The 19,681-nt window shown below is 38.9% G+C and overlaps 1 protein-coding gene and 1 long non-coding RNA gene across 2 annotated transcripts in view; both read right to left on the bottom strand.

Moving 5' to 3' along the window:
• The window catches only part of LOC119647821 (LON peptidase N-terminal domain and RING finger protein 2), a 144,331-nt gene that overhangs the window by 48,269 nt on the left and 76,381 nt on the right, over positions 1–19,681 (bottom strand). Inside the window, exon 2 of the mRNA XM_038049051.1 lies at positions 9,076–9,194. Within this exon, the coding sequence (XP_037904979.1) occupies positions 9,076–9,194 (119 nt within the window). The remainder of the gene's footprint in view (positions 1–9,075; positions 9,195–19,681) is intronic.
• Positions 16,194–16,902, bottom strand: LOC119647822. The gene is made up of 3 exons (XR_005248944.1): positions 16,767–16,902; positions 16,453–16,662; positions 16,194–16,395 (listed from the first exon to the last, which is right to left on the bottom strand). It is a non-coding gene; the product is annotated as an uncharacterized LOC119647822 (long non-coding RNA).

Here is a 19,681-nt window from a genome sequence, read left to right as displayed (position 1 = left end):
CACATGGTATTATAATTAATCACATGTCATATCGTTCCGTTGAACTCTTGACTCTATAAATGAATGCATGTCATACTCAGAATATATTCAGCCATAACGAAGAAGACACGTTTCAAGACAAATAAAAATCGAGAACTAAGTATAAAAATAACTATCTCTTCTGAGCGTTTCTGTTTTTTATGCCACAATAATACCACCAGCAAATGCTTCTAATCACATCGTTGAACTCAGTACCATATGTGATAAGCAAAAATAAAGTTGCAAATCATAGAAGGGAGGTCGATGTACGCGAAACGGCACGACGCAATTTTTACAAAGCGAAACAAGCGATGACCGCAATGAGCTTTTTTAGTTGTTGACGTTTATCAAAGCAAATGTGTATAAAATGTATATACATATTGTACACAACGTTGGAATTATATAATCAGACGATAGGAGAAGTCAGAAGAATTTCAAGAAATTAATGACAAAGTGGTAAATACATTTAAAATTGAAAAGTAATATACTTCAGGTATTTTTTCTTGAATTTGAAAATAAAGTATCAACAATTGATAACAAATTTCATTATTTATTATATATCAGACACTGGACACTGGGCTGAATTTCTACGATTATTTTTTAATTCTTCTGGAAATCTGCAATCTGCAATTTTTATTTTGGAAGAATTCGAAAAACCGGACCATACAGGAATCGATTTCGTTCTAACTGCTGCTGCTTGTCGGTGTGTTTGTCAACTGCACGGAATTTATTTGATTGCAAGTCAACTCACTATCAAATACTAAATTGGCTGTACTTATCATGAAACGTATATATGGATTAAATGGAATTAAAAGATGGGGTTAAATAGAAGGGCTGGCTGCTTTCCACTGGTGTAATTTTTAAAATTACAAATCAAGCAAAGCCATTAATTGCTAGAACAAGCATCAGAGGAAAGAAGAACTTATAATTTAACATAACACCACTTTACTTTCAGCAAAATTATTTGCTTTTCCTTGTGTATTTCCCATAATTCTAATACATTGATGAATTAGCATTTCTCTCATTTATTAAATAATTATGAAAAATGGTAGATCAACACTACCGTCTTGGAGGGTTGTTCCTAGCAAGCGGAAGCAATACATCATGGAAGCTATTTTTATCATTATTTTCATTTGAAGAATAATGCAATGAATACGATTTTTAGAAATTAGCTACAGCTACATAAATTGACAAGTCATTAGAAAAATTATAAAACATTCATAATTTTTAGAAAATAGTTTTTACTTATGTAATAATTATTTTTAGAAACCATATGTCGATATTTGCATATTTCAAAACATGTACGCCGAAAAAGATTTTAAAACAAAAAACATTACTTTTCTCCTATAAAATTGCTTAAGAAAGGCATTTGGCGTAATGTGCTATAAGCCTCTGTTCCAAAATATGAGCAATTTCTGTTCCCTCCATGAATGCTCAAGCCTAGGAAGCGAGTTTAAACTCATCACAGAAACCAAGCGGAGGTATAATTCCAATCTTTCCATGTTTTCGTGGAAAGTAAAAATGGAAGAACACCACCGGAATATAGAAATTGTCCAATACACTCGATATTTTGTCTTTTAATGTGAATAAGAAGGGTGTGGTGACCCATCAGGATGAGAATCTCGGTTTTGTTGGTGTTTGTCTTCAGTCCAGCTCTGCTTACCGTTCTTTCACATCCATACCATTTGGGTAAGCTCCATAATACAGTAAGCAGATTCCAGAACGATGTTTGAGGTGTTTGAGGAAGGTAACATCATCTATTGAACCCTTCCACGCATTCTACAACAGCCTTGTGTAAAATATGTCGATGATAATATAATTGACTTAGGTACAAATAACAACAACGTAGTTTGCGAAGCACAAGGGAAGTGTACTGGGTTGGATAACGCTCTAAAGCTTGAGCTGACAGTCATCATCATCAACGGCGCAACAACCGGTATCCGGTCTAGGCCTGCCTTAATAAGGAACTCCAGACATCCCGGTTTTGCGCCGAGGTCCACCAATTCGATATCCCTAAAAGCTGTCTGGCGTCCTGGCCCACGCCATCGCTCCATCTTAGGCAGGGTCTGCCTCGTCTTCTTTTCCTACCATAGATATTGCCCTTATAGACTTTCCGGGTGGGATCATCTTCATCCATACGGATTAAGTGACCCGCCCACCGTAACCTATTGAGCCGGATTTTATCCACAACCGGACGGTCATGGTATCGCTCATAGATTTCGTCATTGTGTAGGCTACGGAATCGTCCATCCTCATGTAGGGGGCCAAAAATTCTTCGGAGGATTCTTCTCTCGAACGCGGCCAAGAGTTCGCAATTTTTCTTGCTAAGAACCCAAGTTTCCGAGGAATACATGAGGACTGGCAAGATCATAGTCTTGTACAGTAAGAGCTTTGACCCTATGGTGAGACGTTTCGAGCGGAACAGTCTTTGTAAGCTGAAGTAGGCTCTGTTGGCTGACAACAACCGTGCGCGGATTTCATCATCGTAGTTGTTATCGGTTGTGATTTTCGACCCTAGATAGGAGAAATTGTCAACGGTCTCAAAGTTGTATTCCCCTATCCTTATTCTTGTTCGTGTTTGTGTTTGACCAGTGCGGTTTGATGTTGTTGGTTGATTCGTCTTCGGTGCTGACGTTGCCACCATGTATTTTGTCTTGCCTTCATTGATGTGCAGCCCAAGATCTCGCGCCGCCTGCTCGATCTGGATGAAGGCAGTTTGAATGTCTCGGGTGGTTCTTCCCATGATGTCGATATCGTCAGCATAGGCCAGTAGTTGGGTGGACTTGAAGAGGATCGTACCTCTTGCATTCACCTCAGCATCACGGATCACCTTCTCGAGGGCCAGGTTAAAGAGGACGCATGATAGCGCATCCCCTTGTCGTAGACCGTTGTTGATGTCGAATGGTCTTGAGAGTGATCCTGCTGCTTTTATCTGGCCTCGCACATTGGTCAGGGTCAGCCTAGTCAGTCTTATTAATTTCGTCGGGATACCGAATTCCCTCATGGCCGTGTACAGTTTTACCCTGGCTATGCTATCATAGGCGGCTTTAAAGTCGATGAACAGATGGTGCAACTGTTGTCCATATTCCAACAGTTTTTCCATCGCCTGCCGCAGAGAGAAAATCTGATCTGTTGCTGATTTGCCTGGAGTGAAGCCTCTTTGGTATGGGCCAATGATGTTCTGGGCGTATGGGGCTATCCGGCCTAGCAAGATAGTGGAGAATATCTTATAGATGGTACTCAGCAACGTGATACCTCTATAATTGCTGCACTGTGTGATATCTCCCTTTTTATGTATGAGACAGATTATGCCTCGCTGCCAATCGTCAGGCATTGATTCGCTGTCCCATACCTTGAGCACAAGTTGATGAACCACTTGGTGTAACTGGTCGCCTCCATATTTAACCAATTCGGCTGTAATTCCATCGGCTCCTGGCGACTTATGATTTTTTAGCCGATGAATTGCACGGACTGTTTCTCCTAAACTTGGTGGTGGCAGTATTTGTCCGTCGTCTTCGGTTGGCGGGACCTCCAACTCGCCGATGTTCTGGTTGTTCAGTAGCTCATCAAAGTACTCAACCCATCGCTCTAATATGCCCATTCTGTCGGAAATCAGATTTCCCTCTTTGTCTCGGCAGGATGAGCATCGAGGTGTATAAGGCTTCATCCTGCTGACTTGTTGGTAAAACTTCCGCGCCTGGTGCGGTTGCTCCCTGTACTTTTCTAGTTCACAGACTTGTTGGTTCTCCCAGGCTTCCTTTTTCCGTCTGTGAAGACGCTTCTCCGCTCGACGGAGTTCGTGATAAGTCTCTGCGCGTGCCCGCGTTCTTTGAGAATGCAACATTACTCGGTATGCGGCATTCTTCCGTTCCGTTGCTAGCTTACATTCATCGTCAAACCAGCCGTTCCGACTCCTTTTGCGGCTGGGGCCAAGTATATTTGTGGCCGTATCCATGATAACGTTCTTCAGGTGGTTGTGAAGATCATTAGTTGATGCTTCATCTCCAGGTCCTCTATTGACTGCGGTTATTGCGGCATCCATTTCCCTCTTATAGGTGTCGCGGAGGGTTGTGTTGTGGATGGCTTCAGTGTTCACTCTCACCTGATTGTCAGAGGGGATTCTAGGTGGTATTGTTATTCGAGCTCGGAGCACCATGCCAACGAGATAGTGATCCGAGTCTATATTGGCCCCCTATATGTTCTGACATTCATCAAGGCTGAGAGGTGGCGGCGTTCGATCAACACGTGGTCAATTTGGTTGAAAGTGGTCCCGTCTGGAGAGGCCCACGTATGTTTGTGGACCGCTTTCCGCGCAAACCAGGTACTTCCAACAACCATTTCGTGTGACCCTGCTAATTGAATAGTCCGCAGTCCGTTATCATTTGTTTTTTCGTGTAAGCTATGGGAGCCAACGTATCGCCTGAATACGGGCTCCTTCCCTACTTGGCTGTTAAAATCCCCAAGTATGATTTTGATATCATATCTGGGACAGGCTTCGAGGGTTCTTTCTACTGCCTCGTAGAAGGTATCCTTCTCCGACTCTGCAGTCTCCTCTGTAGGGGCGTGAACGTTTATGAGGCTTATATTTCTAAACTTGCCTCGCAAGCGCAGAGTGCATAGCCGTTTGCTTATACTTTCAAAGCCGATAACAGCAGGTTTCATTTTTTGGCTGACTAAGAAACCTACTCCGAGCACATGGTTTACTGGATGGCCGCTATAATATATGGTGTAGTGGCTCTTCTCCAGGAAACCGGTCCCTGTCCATCGCATCTCTTGCAACGCAGTTACATCAGCCCTATATTGGGACAGGGTATCGGCTAGCTGCTTATCAGCTTCATCTCTGTACAGGGAGCGCACGTTCCATGAGAAAATGCGCAAATCGTTGTTCCTTTGTCGTTGCCGGGTCCGTCGTTTTAATATCCGTCCTATCCGAGGCTCCTGTTGTGGCTTCGTAACGGTTGTTTTCCGTGTAGGGTTGTCAGCCCTACCCAACCCCCAACCTGGAGGACCAGTTGGTACAATTTGTCCCGTTTTTAGGCGCGGGAGACTCGCCTTCATCCTTCTCCGTCTGCAGCTTTTCGTCAAGAAAGAGCTCCCAGCGGTCACCACGTGGAGGTGGAGATAGGGTTTGGTAGTAGAGCTGTTGTTGTTGGTTCAGCAGGCATTTCCCAGGTTTTATGCTCCATCGTGGGTACCAATCCACGTTTCGCCCCGGGACCTATACTACCCTTTGACCACCCTCGATATTTTGTCTTTTAATGTGAATAAGAAGGGTGTGGTGACCCATCAGGATGAGAATCTCGGTTTTGTTGGTATTTGTCTTCAGTCCAGCTCTGCTTACCGTTCTTTCACATCCATACCATTTGGGTAAGCTCCATAATACAGTAAGCAGATTCCATAACGATGTTTGAGGTGTTTGAGGAAGGTAACATCATCTATTGAACCCTTCCACGCATTCTACAACAGCCTTGTGTAAAATATGTCGATGATAATATAATTGACTTAGGTACAAATAACAACAACGTAGTTTGCGAAGCACAAGGGAAGTGTACTGGGTTGGATAACGCTCTAAAGCTTGAGCTGACAGTGAAGCATTTTAAATCGATTCATCATCCCATAAGGACTTTCAGGAATCATGCAACCAGATTTTAGCAATTTCAAAAATAATCTGAATGGAACCCAGGTTACCCATTTTCAGTCCTGCAATGTAGACTGATCTCATGACGATGGATTCACTGCTTGAATAGTTCGTCTCATATGGAAAACTTCTTTCCATATTCAGACGGAGATGGAGTACCAAACATAGTGTTGGAATCTCTATTCGAGGTTGCTCTCCGCAACTATTGCAATTTACCCAACAATCTGTTTAATCATTCGTACTTCATAGGACAATGGAAAAAGCCAGTCTAATTATTTCAAATAATTTAATTGCTAGAGACACTGTAAGATTACGCTTAGATTGTACAATCCGCATTGTATTGCGAAAACCCACTCGCCACTGGCCTCAGCCCACCAGAAGCTCTAGTGTCTGGATAGGAATAGTCTAGTTTTAAATTCAGTTCTGGTTATTTACCACATATATTGTCGGAGCATCCATGAGGAAATAGAATATCCTTAGAACTTAACAAGGGGGATCCGGCATTTGACTGGAATTACCCCAGAGCGATGGCATTGGACGCAATGGAAAAGAAAAATTTCGGTCCTGGTGTTTGGCCATAAATAAATATTGTGCTGAGTTACCATAAAAAATATATAAAACATTTGGAGTGTCCATCATTTAGTATATCAATATTTTTTAAGTGATAAATAGATAATTTCTCCCGATGACCTTATTATCATAACTTCAACATCACCGATAACAAGGATAACGACAGTACAACGCTAGTGGATTTGACGTTGCTGCAATATGTGAAATCTTGTTCATCATATGTCAATTTGGTAGTATTCATTAGTTTCTCTGGAATGCTCCTCCTATGTAGAGTATTTCTAGAACACTCTCTAGAGCCACTGTTAGAAGCGTTTTAAAAAACAATGAAAATAGGTGAAGTGGAGAATTCGTAGGAACGTGTCAATGTGGTCAATGCTGGCGGATCCGTAGATCAACCAAATCTGCTTTCTGTCAAACAGGCTTTGCGATGATGGGAAAGAAACAAATACCCGCTCATGGATCCTGGGATTTAAGTATGAGTTAAGTTATTTTATTTTTGTCCAGAGAAGCAACCCACATTCGCGTGTAATGGAGAGTAGCAACGTCATCCATGAGAGACGGAACTTCGCGGAATGTTATATGGTTGACCACTGTTAAATGTTACTTCCATGGCTTAAACTGCTCGCTTTAGTGGCTGCGTAAAGTACCGTTAACATTTCTGACAGTACCATCCAAAATTTGCGACATTTTCATGCATTTGACATTATCCAGGGACCATTATATGAATGATATCCCAAGGGCATTATTTGTTTTGGGTCCAGACGGTATTTACTTACAAAAATTCCTTTATTCTGAGGGAAAACAAAATATTTCAATTGCGAAAATACCAAAAATAAAATATCAAATAACGGAAATGGACAAAATTTGGTCACGGTGACGGAAAGAAAGAAATCGAACCCAAAAAGGATTTTTGAGATACACGAATGCCCTGCAATGTACTCTAAAATGTAGAACTATCTAATGTCCTTTAGTTTGTTATTTCTAAATATAGCGCGCCGGGATTGAGTTAAAGGAATTAAATAAAGGGTACGTCGCAGAAGATAAATTAAAGTTGTTAAAATATCTATATATTTGCGCTTGTCTAGGGGAATTTCTACTTCTATTTAGTTTTCAACAAAAGACCTCGGGACCAATCAATACATTCCCATGACTTGAACCACCTCTTCCCGCAAGATTAGCAATGAATAAGCGCTTTGATGAAACCTTGCATTATGAAGTGGGGTGCCTTACTTACAAAATATACAAGTCATGGTCAACCAAGGTTATCATTTTTATTAGCTCAGTAGAAAACCATGCAAATATTGACTTCAGGCTCCGTGTATTTATTTATAGATACGTGCTGTATTAGAGGAGAAAACGTCACGAACGAGGTTTACAATGTAGAGAGCGGGGGTAACTATACCACCTCCCTGTGTAAAATCAAATATGTGTAGTATATTTTATTGTTGATTGACTCTTATGATATCAGAATTAATCCGAAGGTTTCTAAACTCCGCATTTCGTAAGTTTACATTCAGCCTAGTTTAGATTCGTTATTATTTGTTCCCAATTTTTAGTAGTAAGTGTACTTTCAAAGTGAAATGGTTACCAAATATGGTGTGATAGAACACAATTTACCACAAGAAAATGAAATAAGCTTCTAGAAAAAAGACAACTTGGAAAGTTTTGAGTTGGAGGGCGATGTTCTAGATGAAATTATGGTTGACCAAATTCATGAACCAATTACGATTCCGTAGGCAATCACGGCGTGTCAGAAAATAATTGTCCTTCATTTGAAGGAAAAATCAGGCCTTTTTTTAAAAAAAAAATAATTGGTGGCATACTCAATGGTAAAAGTGCACACATGTTTAAGTCCATGTCTGTGTTCCATATAAGATCTTTTTATACAGCTTTTGCGTCGTCCTTTCACAGTGTTATTCTGCCCAAAAACAGGTTCTGCCTAAAGTCATCCATTGTTGAGTCTTCAGACTGCAGGCTCTGTTTAGTCAAGGAACAAACTCAAAGTTATAAATGACGATAAAGCTTCATTTTAAAACTAACATATTTAAAGCTCCACCCTATCGGGAAACTTATCGCGAATGGATTCCAATTCCGACTTGTATGGAATAAATGCCCGCAAAATATGTAAGTATGGATAGCGAGTATTATCAAGACCAGTAATGTGTATAATATGCAAATTCACAAGGAAGGGTGGGTGAAAAGAGAAAGGATTTTCCCTTTACCTATATCTATCTTCTGGAATTTTTGCTCCAGAAAAGGTTTACACTCGTTGAAACCCTAAAAATTAAGTACGACAAGTTTCAACTGAACTTTTGGCCACTAGTTCGTGGTGGCTTAGTTCGAATTATTATTTTTATATTCGATATAATTTTCAATTAGCTTTTATTCCAATTTCACTGTTATCACACTTAGTATTGTGTACTTGATATGCCTTCAACGACAAAGCAGCGCAAAGATGAACACCAACACCTATAATGAACAGGGATTCAAACCCGGGGCAAAAATATCGCCTCGACCATGGCACCCCACACTGGGCGCCTCCCAAGGCCTTTTACTATCCATTTTTCCTGGTTATAATACTGTTCTGATCCATTCTACGTCATTCCTTATTCTAATATAAATACAAAAATGCATAATTGCAATAAAATAATAGCTACATATTATCAACCACGCCAATATCAATATCAACAAAATAGCAAAAGTAAACAATCACATTCAACATTTGTTTATAATCTTTTCGTATCTACCTCTATCAAAACATAAACAAGAACAGAAACGACAACAAAAACAAACACAAAGCAAAGTAAAAGTAAAATTTTTCGTCTCACAAAAATAGATTAGACACTGACCTTGGCTGACGTGGGCCGACTTTTGAGTGCATTATCTGCATCCGCCAATGAGCTTTGGAAGTGATTCAAATTGTACAAAACTTTGGATCGCAACAGCAGACTACTGTGGTGGCTCGGAGCTGTAAGGAAAATAAAGAAAATTAAATAATAAAGTACAATGCAAAAGCGAAAAACATGAACGTTCTACAGATAAAAACAAGCAAGCAAGTGAATTGAAATGAGTACAATCCATTTTTCTTTGTTCGCCTTGAATACAGAATGGAGAATGAATAATCATATTTTTGCTATTTTTCTCAATTTGTTTTTTCTTTCTGTTCAACTGCGATAAGGAAATATAAATACAAAATGAACTGCGCATCGGATAATTATATATACGAATTCAATATCGCCACATTAAAGCGATATTGAAAAAATGGCACAACTTACATAATACTTATCATAATTTGTTATTTCGAAATAATAAATATAAACGCTTATTACAGGGCAAGATTGTTGGTAAATAAAGTAATTTATCTGCATCCCCCAATGAGCCACGCTGGCTCTGCTCGTGTTTTTATTATTTTTTTTTTAAGTGTTCTAGACGGTGAGCCAATTCAACTTGATTACAATTGAGCACTGATTTGCGTCAATCATCCTCAGTTTCATTCTGTTAGTATTTTGCGTTCCAAAATATACAGCAAGGAATGCAAATAACCTTTGTATATTTTGTTTGTCGAAAAGTGGCAAGAATGTTTTGACGCTGCAACCCACGAGCCCATACGTCTACGATGTTGATATCGATATTGTATAAGTGGAAGAAAGACCAACTTAAAAATTTATTTTTGTGGACAATCTGCTTGACAGGTGGACCTGGGTTATTAAATTGAAACTGAAGCTTAAAATGGATTTCAAGTCAGTAATGCAATTCTTTACTGAATTACAAACCAGCTTTTATTTCGTTTTTCATAATTGTCAATTTATTGTATATAAAGTATCTTGTTCATTGCTTTGTGGAGCATTAGTCATTCATATAATCTCCTCTTAATTCTTTTACTACATTTCATTTATTATTTATCTGTTTTTTTTTATTTTTAATGAGACAGCTTTAGTTTCATTATTGTCGTTATTGACACTGAGCAAGCGATAATCGTGCAGTGTCGGACAGACGCAGAGAGAAACAAAAATATTTATAACCAGAACCAGTATTCGACCCGGGACAATATATCGACAAGCTGACACTTAACAACTTCCGCCATCGCAACGTCAGCAATTTCAGAAATGTTTGCTACTTTTATTAAACCATATGCACATAGATAAAGGGAGGAACTTGCTTTCGGCAAAAAATCCAAAACACACACGTCAAATTCATTATCATCTCATTAAATGTTGTCCAAGTGATAGATCTACAGCAGCATGACGATTATAAAAGCAAGCACAGAGCAACCATGGCCATGATCAGGAGATGATCTTGAGGCATCAGAATAAAATGGTTACGCTCAATCAACTTATGGTAGTATGGTGCTTTCTAAGAAGGTAGAATTGAACGAAATGATCTCGGACCAACCTTTTTGTTCTGGAAATGCAGTTGAGAAAACTTACTCAGATCTAAATAGCGCATTGTGAGAGCATTTGAATCTATACTCCGATTTGGTGATCGTTAGTTGACTTAGTAGAACTTCAGCCTTCCGGTCTGGTTGCCTCGGTTATAGGGTACTGGTATAGGGTACTATAGTCCTGTAGTGTAAGGTTACGGTCTTAGATGAAGTACTCTAATACGCTTCGAGGCTCGCATCCAATTCGATTGTCGCGCCAACGATTTTTATTATTATTATTATTGGATAAGTATCAAAATAGCAGTGAGTGGCTATTTCTATTCTTCATCAATGACCGTACCTGCCTTCTCGCAGTTTCTTGTTTGCTTTACACCGGTGAACTTAAACTGTAGCGGGAGACTTTGTGTCCATTCAGTCAAATTTAGACACTCTGGCCCATTGGTACTCTATGAGTAAGTAGGCACTAAATGTTAGCCAATGCTCTTTAAATAAGTTGGCACCAAACGATGCGATATCCTTCTGTCTCAATTCCCTGCCCATTGCATTTTGTGCTCCTTTCGCAGCCACTCTTCGTTATAGCGGAATTACCTCCAAAACCTTGGTGTAACTTTCAATGATAATTTCCACTTCAACAGGCACTGCATGGATATTACCAGTCACGATTCAAGAATGTCTAGCTTCATCTTGCGTACCTCTTCTGACTTTGACTCTCTCCAACCCTCGTTAACACTTACCAACTTCGTCGTGTGAGCATTCTTGAGTATTGTTCCGTGATCTGGTCGCCTCCCCGCAACTATGATTATCTTGTCCCCTCTTCCTTAAAAAGAACTTCCCTCGTGTAAACTACTCCTTTAATTTAAACAGTACAACTCCTTTAGTTTCCTTTATTTAAAACTAAGAATAAGATTCGAAATGACTACGCCCTTGAAAGTTTCCACTAGCCATCAAGACTTTCACGGGGTTCGAACTATATCTCACTCGCTAAAAGCCGAAAGAGCTGACGGTTTAATACAAAGTATCGAAACCACTAAAAATTGGAATTGAAAATTGGGTGTTTTTTTGACGGGAAGTTGACCTCTTTTATGTATCTTTTCTTCAAAAGCCGAGAAAGCGGATATTATGGACCTTGCGTTTTAAATTTTGACCGAATCTTTTTTTTGACAACCTTATTGCAATCCAAAATGTTTGACAATGAAAGAATTTTCATTTCTCTATAATTTGACAATTTTATATTTCTACTTGTCTGTTGGAAGTAAGAATGATGAAATATTTAATAGACATTGCTAAATGATTTATATCGCCATAATCCAAATGGCTCCTGAGAAAACAATGTGCATAAAAGCAAAAAACATGGATCACTCAAAAGGACAATTTTTGAAGTTTAGAAAAAATACGTTCGCTATTGTTCAAAAGCGCTAATTTCTATCCGAATATATATCTGAAAGGCATTTTTTTTAGAATTCTGACAGAAAACCTGGCCGGTCAAAAAAATCTATCCGAAGAGGGATGATGATTTAGTCACCACTATGTATCTAATTGCCACTCACTAACCAAATCAAGCATGTCTCCACTCCAGTTCAAAGACTGTACAAGGAGGTCTGGAATATGGGTAGTTACTAGCAGTGAGTCTTAATTCAACCTTGTTGAAACGAATAAATGGGATCTAGCTCCTAAAAAATCAGTTTAGAACATAGAGTATCAAAAACTTATGGACACCACGGGGAGAATAATTGACAAACGATACGATACATTAGCTGCGAAGAAATAATCCAAAGTGGTGGTCTTAGAGAGTATTACTTACAGGAAGGACATTTTTGGGAATTGTGGAAAATTTTAAATGCATTTTTCTCGAAATAACATCTGTTATTTTATACTGTGTTGTCCTTTTTGAAGGAACTACTTAGCTAGTTATCACCACATTTTAATCACATATTCTACACATATCTATCTATCGTTCTAACTTAAAAAAAAATTAAAATTTTTCGCAATATCGATTTACTCGGCATCAAATTACCACGATATTTCTGAATGAAAATTCATAATTATGGGTCGAACCATACCCACTGTCATGATAATCATGAAGCCATTTGTTTCATTCGTTTCAGAGGAGTCATTTCTATAAGGACAAAAAGACTAAATATAGGAGGAGCGACTCAAGTATCTTGAAACGCGGAATGTCAATCCGCATCGGTTGGGTAGAGGCGAAATAGGTAACTGGTTCGCGGTCCATGTGGTTCATGTATTGGTATATCAGTGTGTCGATGGCGCCTAGATATCTTCCTGTGTTTTTGCGCACCCCATTTGGTAAGCCATAAACAGCTGTGCTCAAAACTATGCGCTGGCAACCACCTCATCTCAATGCACTGCAACAAATACACAGCACTAACATCAAAGTGAATGCGCGCAATTTTTCTTCGCACGTATGGAAGACAGTCGAACAGGCCGAATAATTTTTTTCCACCATAGAATTTCAATCAATACGGTGGGAGAAAAATCTCCTGCGTTTAGATTTTTTGCGAAAAGACATCAACCCACCGTTCTTGTCAAAACCGCTTTTTGTAAATAAAAAAAAATTGAAAAAATAGTAATTTAATAATTTGAAAATTATAAGTCTTCTTACACTCAAGATTGTTTTTATGCTATCCAGGAATAAAATTAATACAATGTATTCTCATCTTTAAAAAATCACAAAAATGACCAATATTTCGAACCACTTGAATAGGTGGCCCCTTTAATACAAACAAACGATAATAAATAGCTAGGAAACTCCGTTTCGTTTATAGGCAAGCAAATATGTCACTGATATCACCTCCAAAATATACTAGAGAATTTTAGGTACTCATGCTAACCTGTATTTATAATTTGTTTAGGTATCAATTTTCTTGGGTATAGTAATATTGAAAGTAGTTCTTAAATTTTCATACTTTTTTATAATCATTGCTCATTTTAAATATCACTACGGATATTCTATTATTTCGAATTATTTTCCGAGTTATCACAATCTCGGCAGATGCCGGATTTTACCTAATACTAGCACTAAGTGCCAAGCATTTAGGCTCGGACGAACTAAAGGGGCACTGGTGGTGGTGGCCGGTGGTAGGTCAGTGGGAGAATCCGTCGAGTACTCCCCGCAACATCGAGCACGTATGCAGAATGGTGTACTTCTGCATGGCTTGAACCACACTGTCCGAAAGTCCCAGGACATCAAGGGAAGCCGTGAGGGATTTAGGTACAATACCTGTAGCTGACAATATTATGGGAACTACAACCACCCGCTCGAGACGCCAAATTTCTTTGATTTCACGAGCCAATGGCTCATAGTTCACCTTCTTCTCCACGTATTTTCGTTCAATGTTGCTATTATGGTGGATAGCAACATCAATAATATACGCGGAGCGACCCGTCTTGTCAACTAACAGTACGTCAGGCTTGTTGTGTGCTGTATGGCGATCAGTCAGAACTTGCCGGTCCCAATACATGCTGTAAGCAGAACTATCAAGTACTGCTTCCGGCTCATATCGGTAAACCGAACATGTTCCCGTGATCAGCCCATGCTTATATGCAAGGTTTTGATGGATAACCTTACATACAGCATTATGCCTGGTGATGTATTGCACCGGTGCCAGAGTACAGCCAGAAATGAGATGGTCCAACGTCTCTAACGCTGAACCACACATTCTGCACTGGTCGTTCTCTACCCGCTCTTTCATGATGAGCTTTTTATAAGCTCGGGTGGCGACCACGCCATCCTGAATGGCACACATGAACCCCTCCGTCTCAGCAAAGAGCTCCCCAGCACACAGCCATCTGTTCGACAGATGCAAATCGACAAATGGCTGCCAAAGACAATTCACGTGTTTACCGTTCATTGCCTTCGACTTCCATTCATCGATCCGCTCTTGGTCCGACTTCACCCCACTCAGAGGATTGAAAGATCGATCCTTCAAGTTAAGTGGAGTCAGTCCACAGTCTGCCTTACAGACAGCCGCATGCAAGGGATTCGCCTGCTCTTTGCTGTAAAAATAAGCGCGCAGCGAGTCGACTTGGCGATGATATTGTTCCGCCACGTCAACCACGCCCCTACCTCCGATGTCACGAGGCAGGTTCATCCGCTCAACGGCAGACTTTGGGTGATGCATTCGGAATTTGGACATAGTTGTCCGTATCCGCCGCTGGACGTTTTCCAGATCGGTCTTCGTCCACGGAAATATTCCGAATGCATAAGCCAGTGAAGGGATGGCGAATACATTCAACGCGCTTATTTTATTCTTCCCCGAGAGATGCGATTTCAGCACCAGCTTTACACGCCGCAGGAATTCCGACAGCAAAGCATCCGTCAGATCACCAACTCGAGCCTGGGTTCCTTGCCGAATTCCTAGGTACTTGTAGAAGTCTGTCTCGTTCATAGCTTCGATGTGGAGATCACCAATGCTATGTCCGGCATGCGGCTCGTGATGACCTTTGCGGATGGATTGGATTCGACACTTGTCTAATCCAAACTCCATCCGAATTATTATTTATTATCTTATTATAAAACTAAAACTTATTATTTATAATTATAAATTTCACTGTAATTTTATCACTTTTTGCTATACTCTCTTCATATATTATGAAAAGAAAAATGAATGCAAACAACTAAAAAAGCAAAGAAGAAAATAACTCGAAAAAGTGAAGTTTTTATAAAATATACAGAAAAATTAATTGGCAAACTATATAAAAGCACTTTTTAGCTATGGGAAGTTTTGTTCTCTTGTTTTTCTCATGTGGAAAGTTATATTTTTCCTTGTTATTAATCTGCGCTACGTGTTATTACTAATCAAACACATTTAAGAGCCGTTTACTGTTCCTTTCCGAATTTATTCTGGTTAATTTAGGTTTGCTTTCCAAAAACATATTTTCTTAATTTTATGTCGATATTAATGTTAATTTTGTGAAGTGAGCGAATTTTAAATTCCAAAAATCTCGCTTCAGTATTTTGACATCCCGGGTATAAAGCAGAGGCACAGACTTGTTAGCACTGATGGAGGGAACAAGTGATTCCCGAAATATCGGTATTTGCAAGCATAATGAATATCACTAGCTAAGGGAAAAAAGCAAGTCTTAATTATTTCAAATTACAGACGTAGTTCGCAATTACTAATATTTTTTAAAAAAATATTTTTTTGTAAGGCATCAATTGTTTCGTTGGCGATGTTGATTTTAAACTTCCTAATTTCATTTTTGCGGCCTAGTTCTAATTTTTCCCTTCCATCTTTCAAAGTAACTCATGTCCGCAAACGAATTATACGCCACAATTCCGTATGTAAGGTTCCCAGAAACTTTGAAACTATCAAAATATTAGCTTGAAATGATAACTTTTTAAGTACAGAGATTGTACGTTTTATTCAATTTCTGGTATTAGAGAAAAAAAATTTATTTACCTTAAAACCAGGAAAACTTTTTCATATGTATTTGTTTTTTTGTAAAATAATACACAGTTGTAATTGCAAAAATAAATTATCATTCACAAATAAAATATTGTGCATAATGAATCCAGAATTATAATACTTGTTAACGCGATTAGATCACTTTACAATTCTACTGCGTTTATTATTCAAATGTACTATGATCTACACGGAAGCTTAGAAAAACATTTCCCGTTACTAATATCACTTCACTTGTACCATAAATTATTTATCTCGCAGTATAATATGTAAATTCAAACCTTGCATTTTCATGACGATAAAATACACGTCGAGCATGCATATTTCCTTTCATTGGCAACTTCCATAAAAGCCACTAGTTAACCCTGAAAATATTTTGTGTTGCGTTGTTGATTCTCTTCGTACGTATGGTATGGCGCTACCTTGAAATGCAGTTATGCAATTTTACCTGCAGATACTTTGACTTATTACAACCAGTTTGACGCTCTTCGATGCCAGCAACTATCACCAGTAGATGATTCCCCTCGTAGAAGCAGTTGCATCTCTTCGACGCTAAGCTTTCCATCTTCAATTCTCTATCGCTCCTCAACTGTATATGCATGCATATAACACTGCAAGAGCTTCACGGACAGCTACGTACATATAGGTTGGAAAATAGGAAAAAAATGTTGGGAAATTAAATTCGAGGTTAATTACTTGTTCCACCATGGGTGAACAACCCGACTAGCATTCATACCTTGCGGTTGGCTAGCTGATAGTTGTTGGTTATGTAAATGTCGCTATGCTTGCCGTATTGCATGGCGTGACGAGGCTTTCCGTTTTGCATTTACACCTGCAGTTGCAGTTTAAAGTTTCGAGTTCTTCCAGTTTTCTCATTTATAGTCGTCGCGGTCAACTCGAAAAGTTTTCATGGTCTTTCCTGATTCAGCTGCATACTGCATTGAACTATACTATATTATTGATACTGTACTGGCTGTGGTATCGTTGAATGTTATGCACTTTTAATGCATTTCCCTATGGACTAGTAGGTATTGAAGCAGGGGAAAATGTTGCCTTTGGATCGGTTTTATAGCTTTTAATAGCTGTGACATATAAAGTTCTCTGGGACTAGCACTTTGTCTTCTTTATGTAGTGACAGGTGCTCTATTTGATTTTTTCATACGTCAATTTCGATCTTGCAACGAAAATTTGCTTGCAATTCGACCTTTGCCGGTAAACTTAATTGCTTGCGAATTTATTGCACCTGAGGGGAAACCATAATGAACGATTAATTGCATGCAGCTTGAGTATAGGGATTCATCAATAAGGAACTTTAAAATGTTGATATATCTTAGAATTTGCCAATAAATGTCCTCAAAAAGTTTTCTCAAGCAGGTCTGACAAACAATTTTTTTAGAGAAACAAGTTACATTAATCCATAGTGAACTCACAATCTGAAATAGAAACAGAGAATAGGACATTGTCGCCTTTTATTAAATACTTTGAATTGTCTCGTATAGTCGCTTATTCAAAGGCCCTCGTCTACGTCGGCTTTTCCAAATCTTAGATCAACTACTAGAGCAGAGAGTGAACTGATTCTTCGTCGAAGAAACGCATTCCGAGACATCTTTGCCTGAAGTCTGATAAGACCAGACAGCTGCATATGAAGTGAAGTTCCTCTCATTGGCTACATGTTACCGAGATCCCCGCCCTAATTTTCTTTGCGCTAGTTTGGGGAGCAGTGCCCCGTTGAAACCCCTACCAAAGTTTTCAGGCCCTTTTTCTTAAGGGACAGTAAAAATGTAGGAGGTGTGGATATTTCAACGAAGATTTTCGTGTGACGCAGGAAGTCCTGCCTTAGATTGGGTTACATGGTTCAAAATAATATTACAAGTGTTCTTTCTTGGGTTTCCTTTAATGATTACACTGGAAAACACTGGCAATAAATTCTTACAGTAGCAGATCATTTTCTTAGGTCATCTTGATCATGTTTGCCAGTTGTAGACTTAGCTACACTTGTCATTAAGTGAAGTCCAGTAAGCGCTTTTATCTGAAATATCGTATTCCTTCACTTGATTGTTCAGTTTCAATTTGACCTTGCAAAAACTCAAATACATGTATTATGCGAATTGGAGGATGGTCAAATGAAGAAAAAAGCTGACTATTGCCAACTGTGAACACTCTACAACTATCAACATCCAAGTATTTTCATAAACACCTGCGTGCCAGTTTACTAGTCAGTTCAAGAAGGCTGACCTGATTTATGATATTATATTGACCATCACAAATTAATAAAAAAAATGTGCGTTCCACAACTCCGGCCCATCTGAACTTGAACCGGGATGTGCCTCAAAGTCCAAAATTATTCCCCAGTGTTGCATCAATACCCTACCTTTTTCATGATTTAAAATTGTGTTTTCTTAAACGATATTCGTAACCGTAAGGAAATGTTTCCTATATAGGCCTTAGGTACTTACTGATACAATAAAAGAAAGCATCTCACTAATAAATTCTAAATTTTGTTCTACCTTCGTTTTGCAGTTTTCATTTGAAATTTCAATCAAATGGGGTAAGGAAACTGGGTAACAATAATTCGAAAGCCTGCAAGTTGCCCTCCACAGTTGATTTTGGCTGCACGTTGGTAATTGGTAGAATTAAAAATTTGTTGATTCAATTTAAGGCATCTGATAAGGTTATCCAGGCTGAAGTGCGGTTTCAGGATCCGACATGATAAGGACAAATCCTCTTTACGAGAATACTTAAGCCTTATAGTTGCTAACTTTAGATGACAATGCGACGGCCGGAAATTGAATCTGACCGGCGGAGACTCAACCAAATGCACGAGAAGAGTGTGATTTCCATTTCTAATCGATTCTTATTAGCGATACATTGATGCCCTCATCACTTTACATGACCACGAGCCTGACTGTGCTGTCAGAAACTGATTACAAGTATATTGAGCGCAATCTTTCATTCAGTTGTCAGTAATGTTGGCAATAGCAGAACATTGACAAAAGGTGTAAAAAAGATGGAAAAATAACGATTTCTGCGGATACAGGTTGGTAAGAAGCTGGGAAAATTTTAAAATTAAATTAAAAAGATAATAAAAGTATGTATATTGCATTTTATTGCATCACGAACACCTCAGTTATACTGGGACTAGAATAAGATTGCCATAACTTTCGTCCTTCAATTTATAACCACGCATCCAGTGCTCTCTTCATTCTGTTTATTATTGCACTACATTGTTTCTTCCTAGAAAGCTTTTGTGGATGTCACGTTATAAGAAATATATCAAATTCTATAAATTACTATGCCAAACCATTAAATTACCTCAAATCAACACAGCTCTTCTTTGGAATTGGTCCTGATTTGCGGTCAACTCGCTTATTCGCTGCTGAGAAGTCATTAAGTCGGAGATACATTTTTTTTAGCATGTCTAACCTGGTACAAAAGGTGTTAACCGATGTATGGTACAAAAGGTGTTAACCGATGTATTCTAAAACAGGTCTCAGTTTTGGCAATGATTCCGTATTATATGAGCATAGTACAGCTTTAAGTAGCAGAACAACCCATTCTCAAAACTACCTCTTAGAAAAATGTGAATAGAAATGGTGAAAATGCCCTGGATAAAATTTAGGGTGTTCTGTGTTCAGCCCAAGATCAAAGTTC

This window comes from Hermetia illucens, chromosome 2 (genome assembly GCF_905115235.1).
Source record: "Hermetia illucens chromosome 2, iHerIll2.2.curated.20191125, whole genome shotgun sequence".
NCBI classification, from domain to species: Eukaryota; Metazoa; Arthropoda; class Insecta; order Diptera; family Stratiomyidae; genus Hermetia; species Hermetia illucens.
The sequence above is the reverse complement of the archived record's forward strand: the minus strand, read 5'-3'. Positions and strand labels throughout refer to the sequence as shown.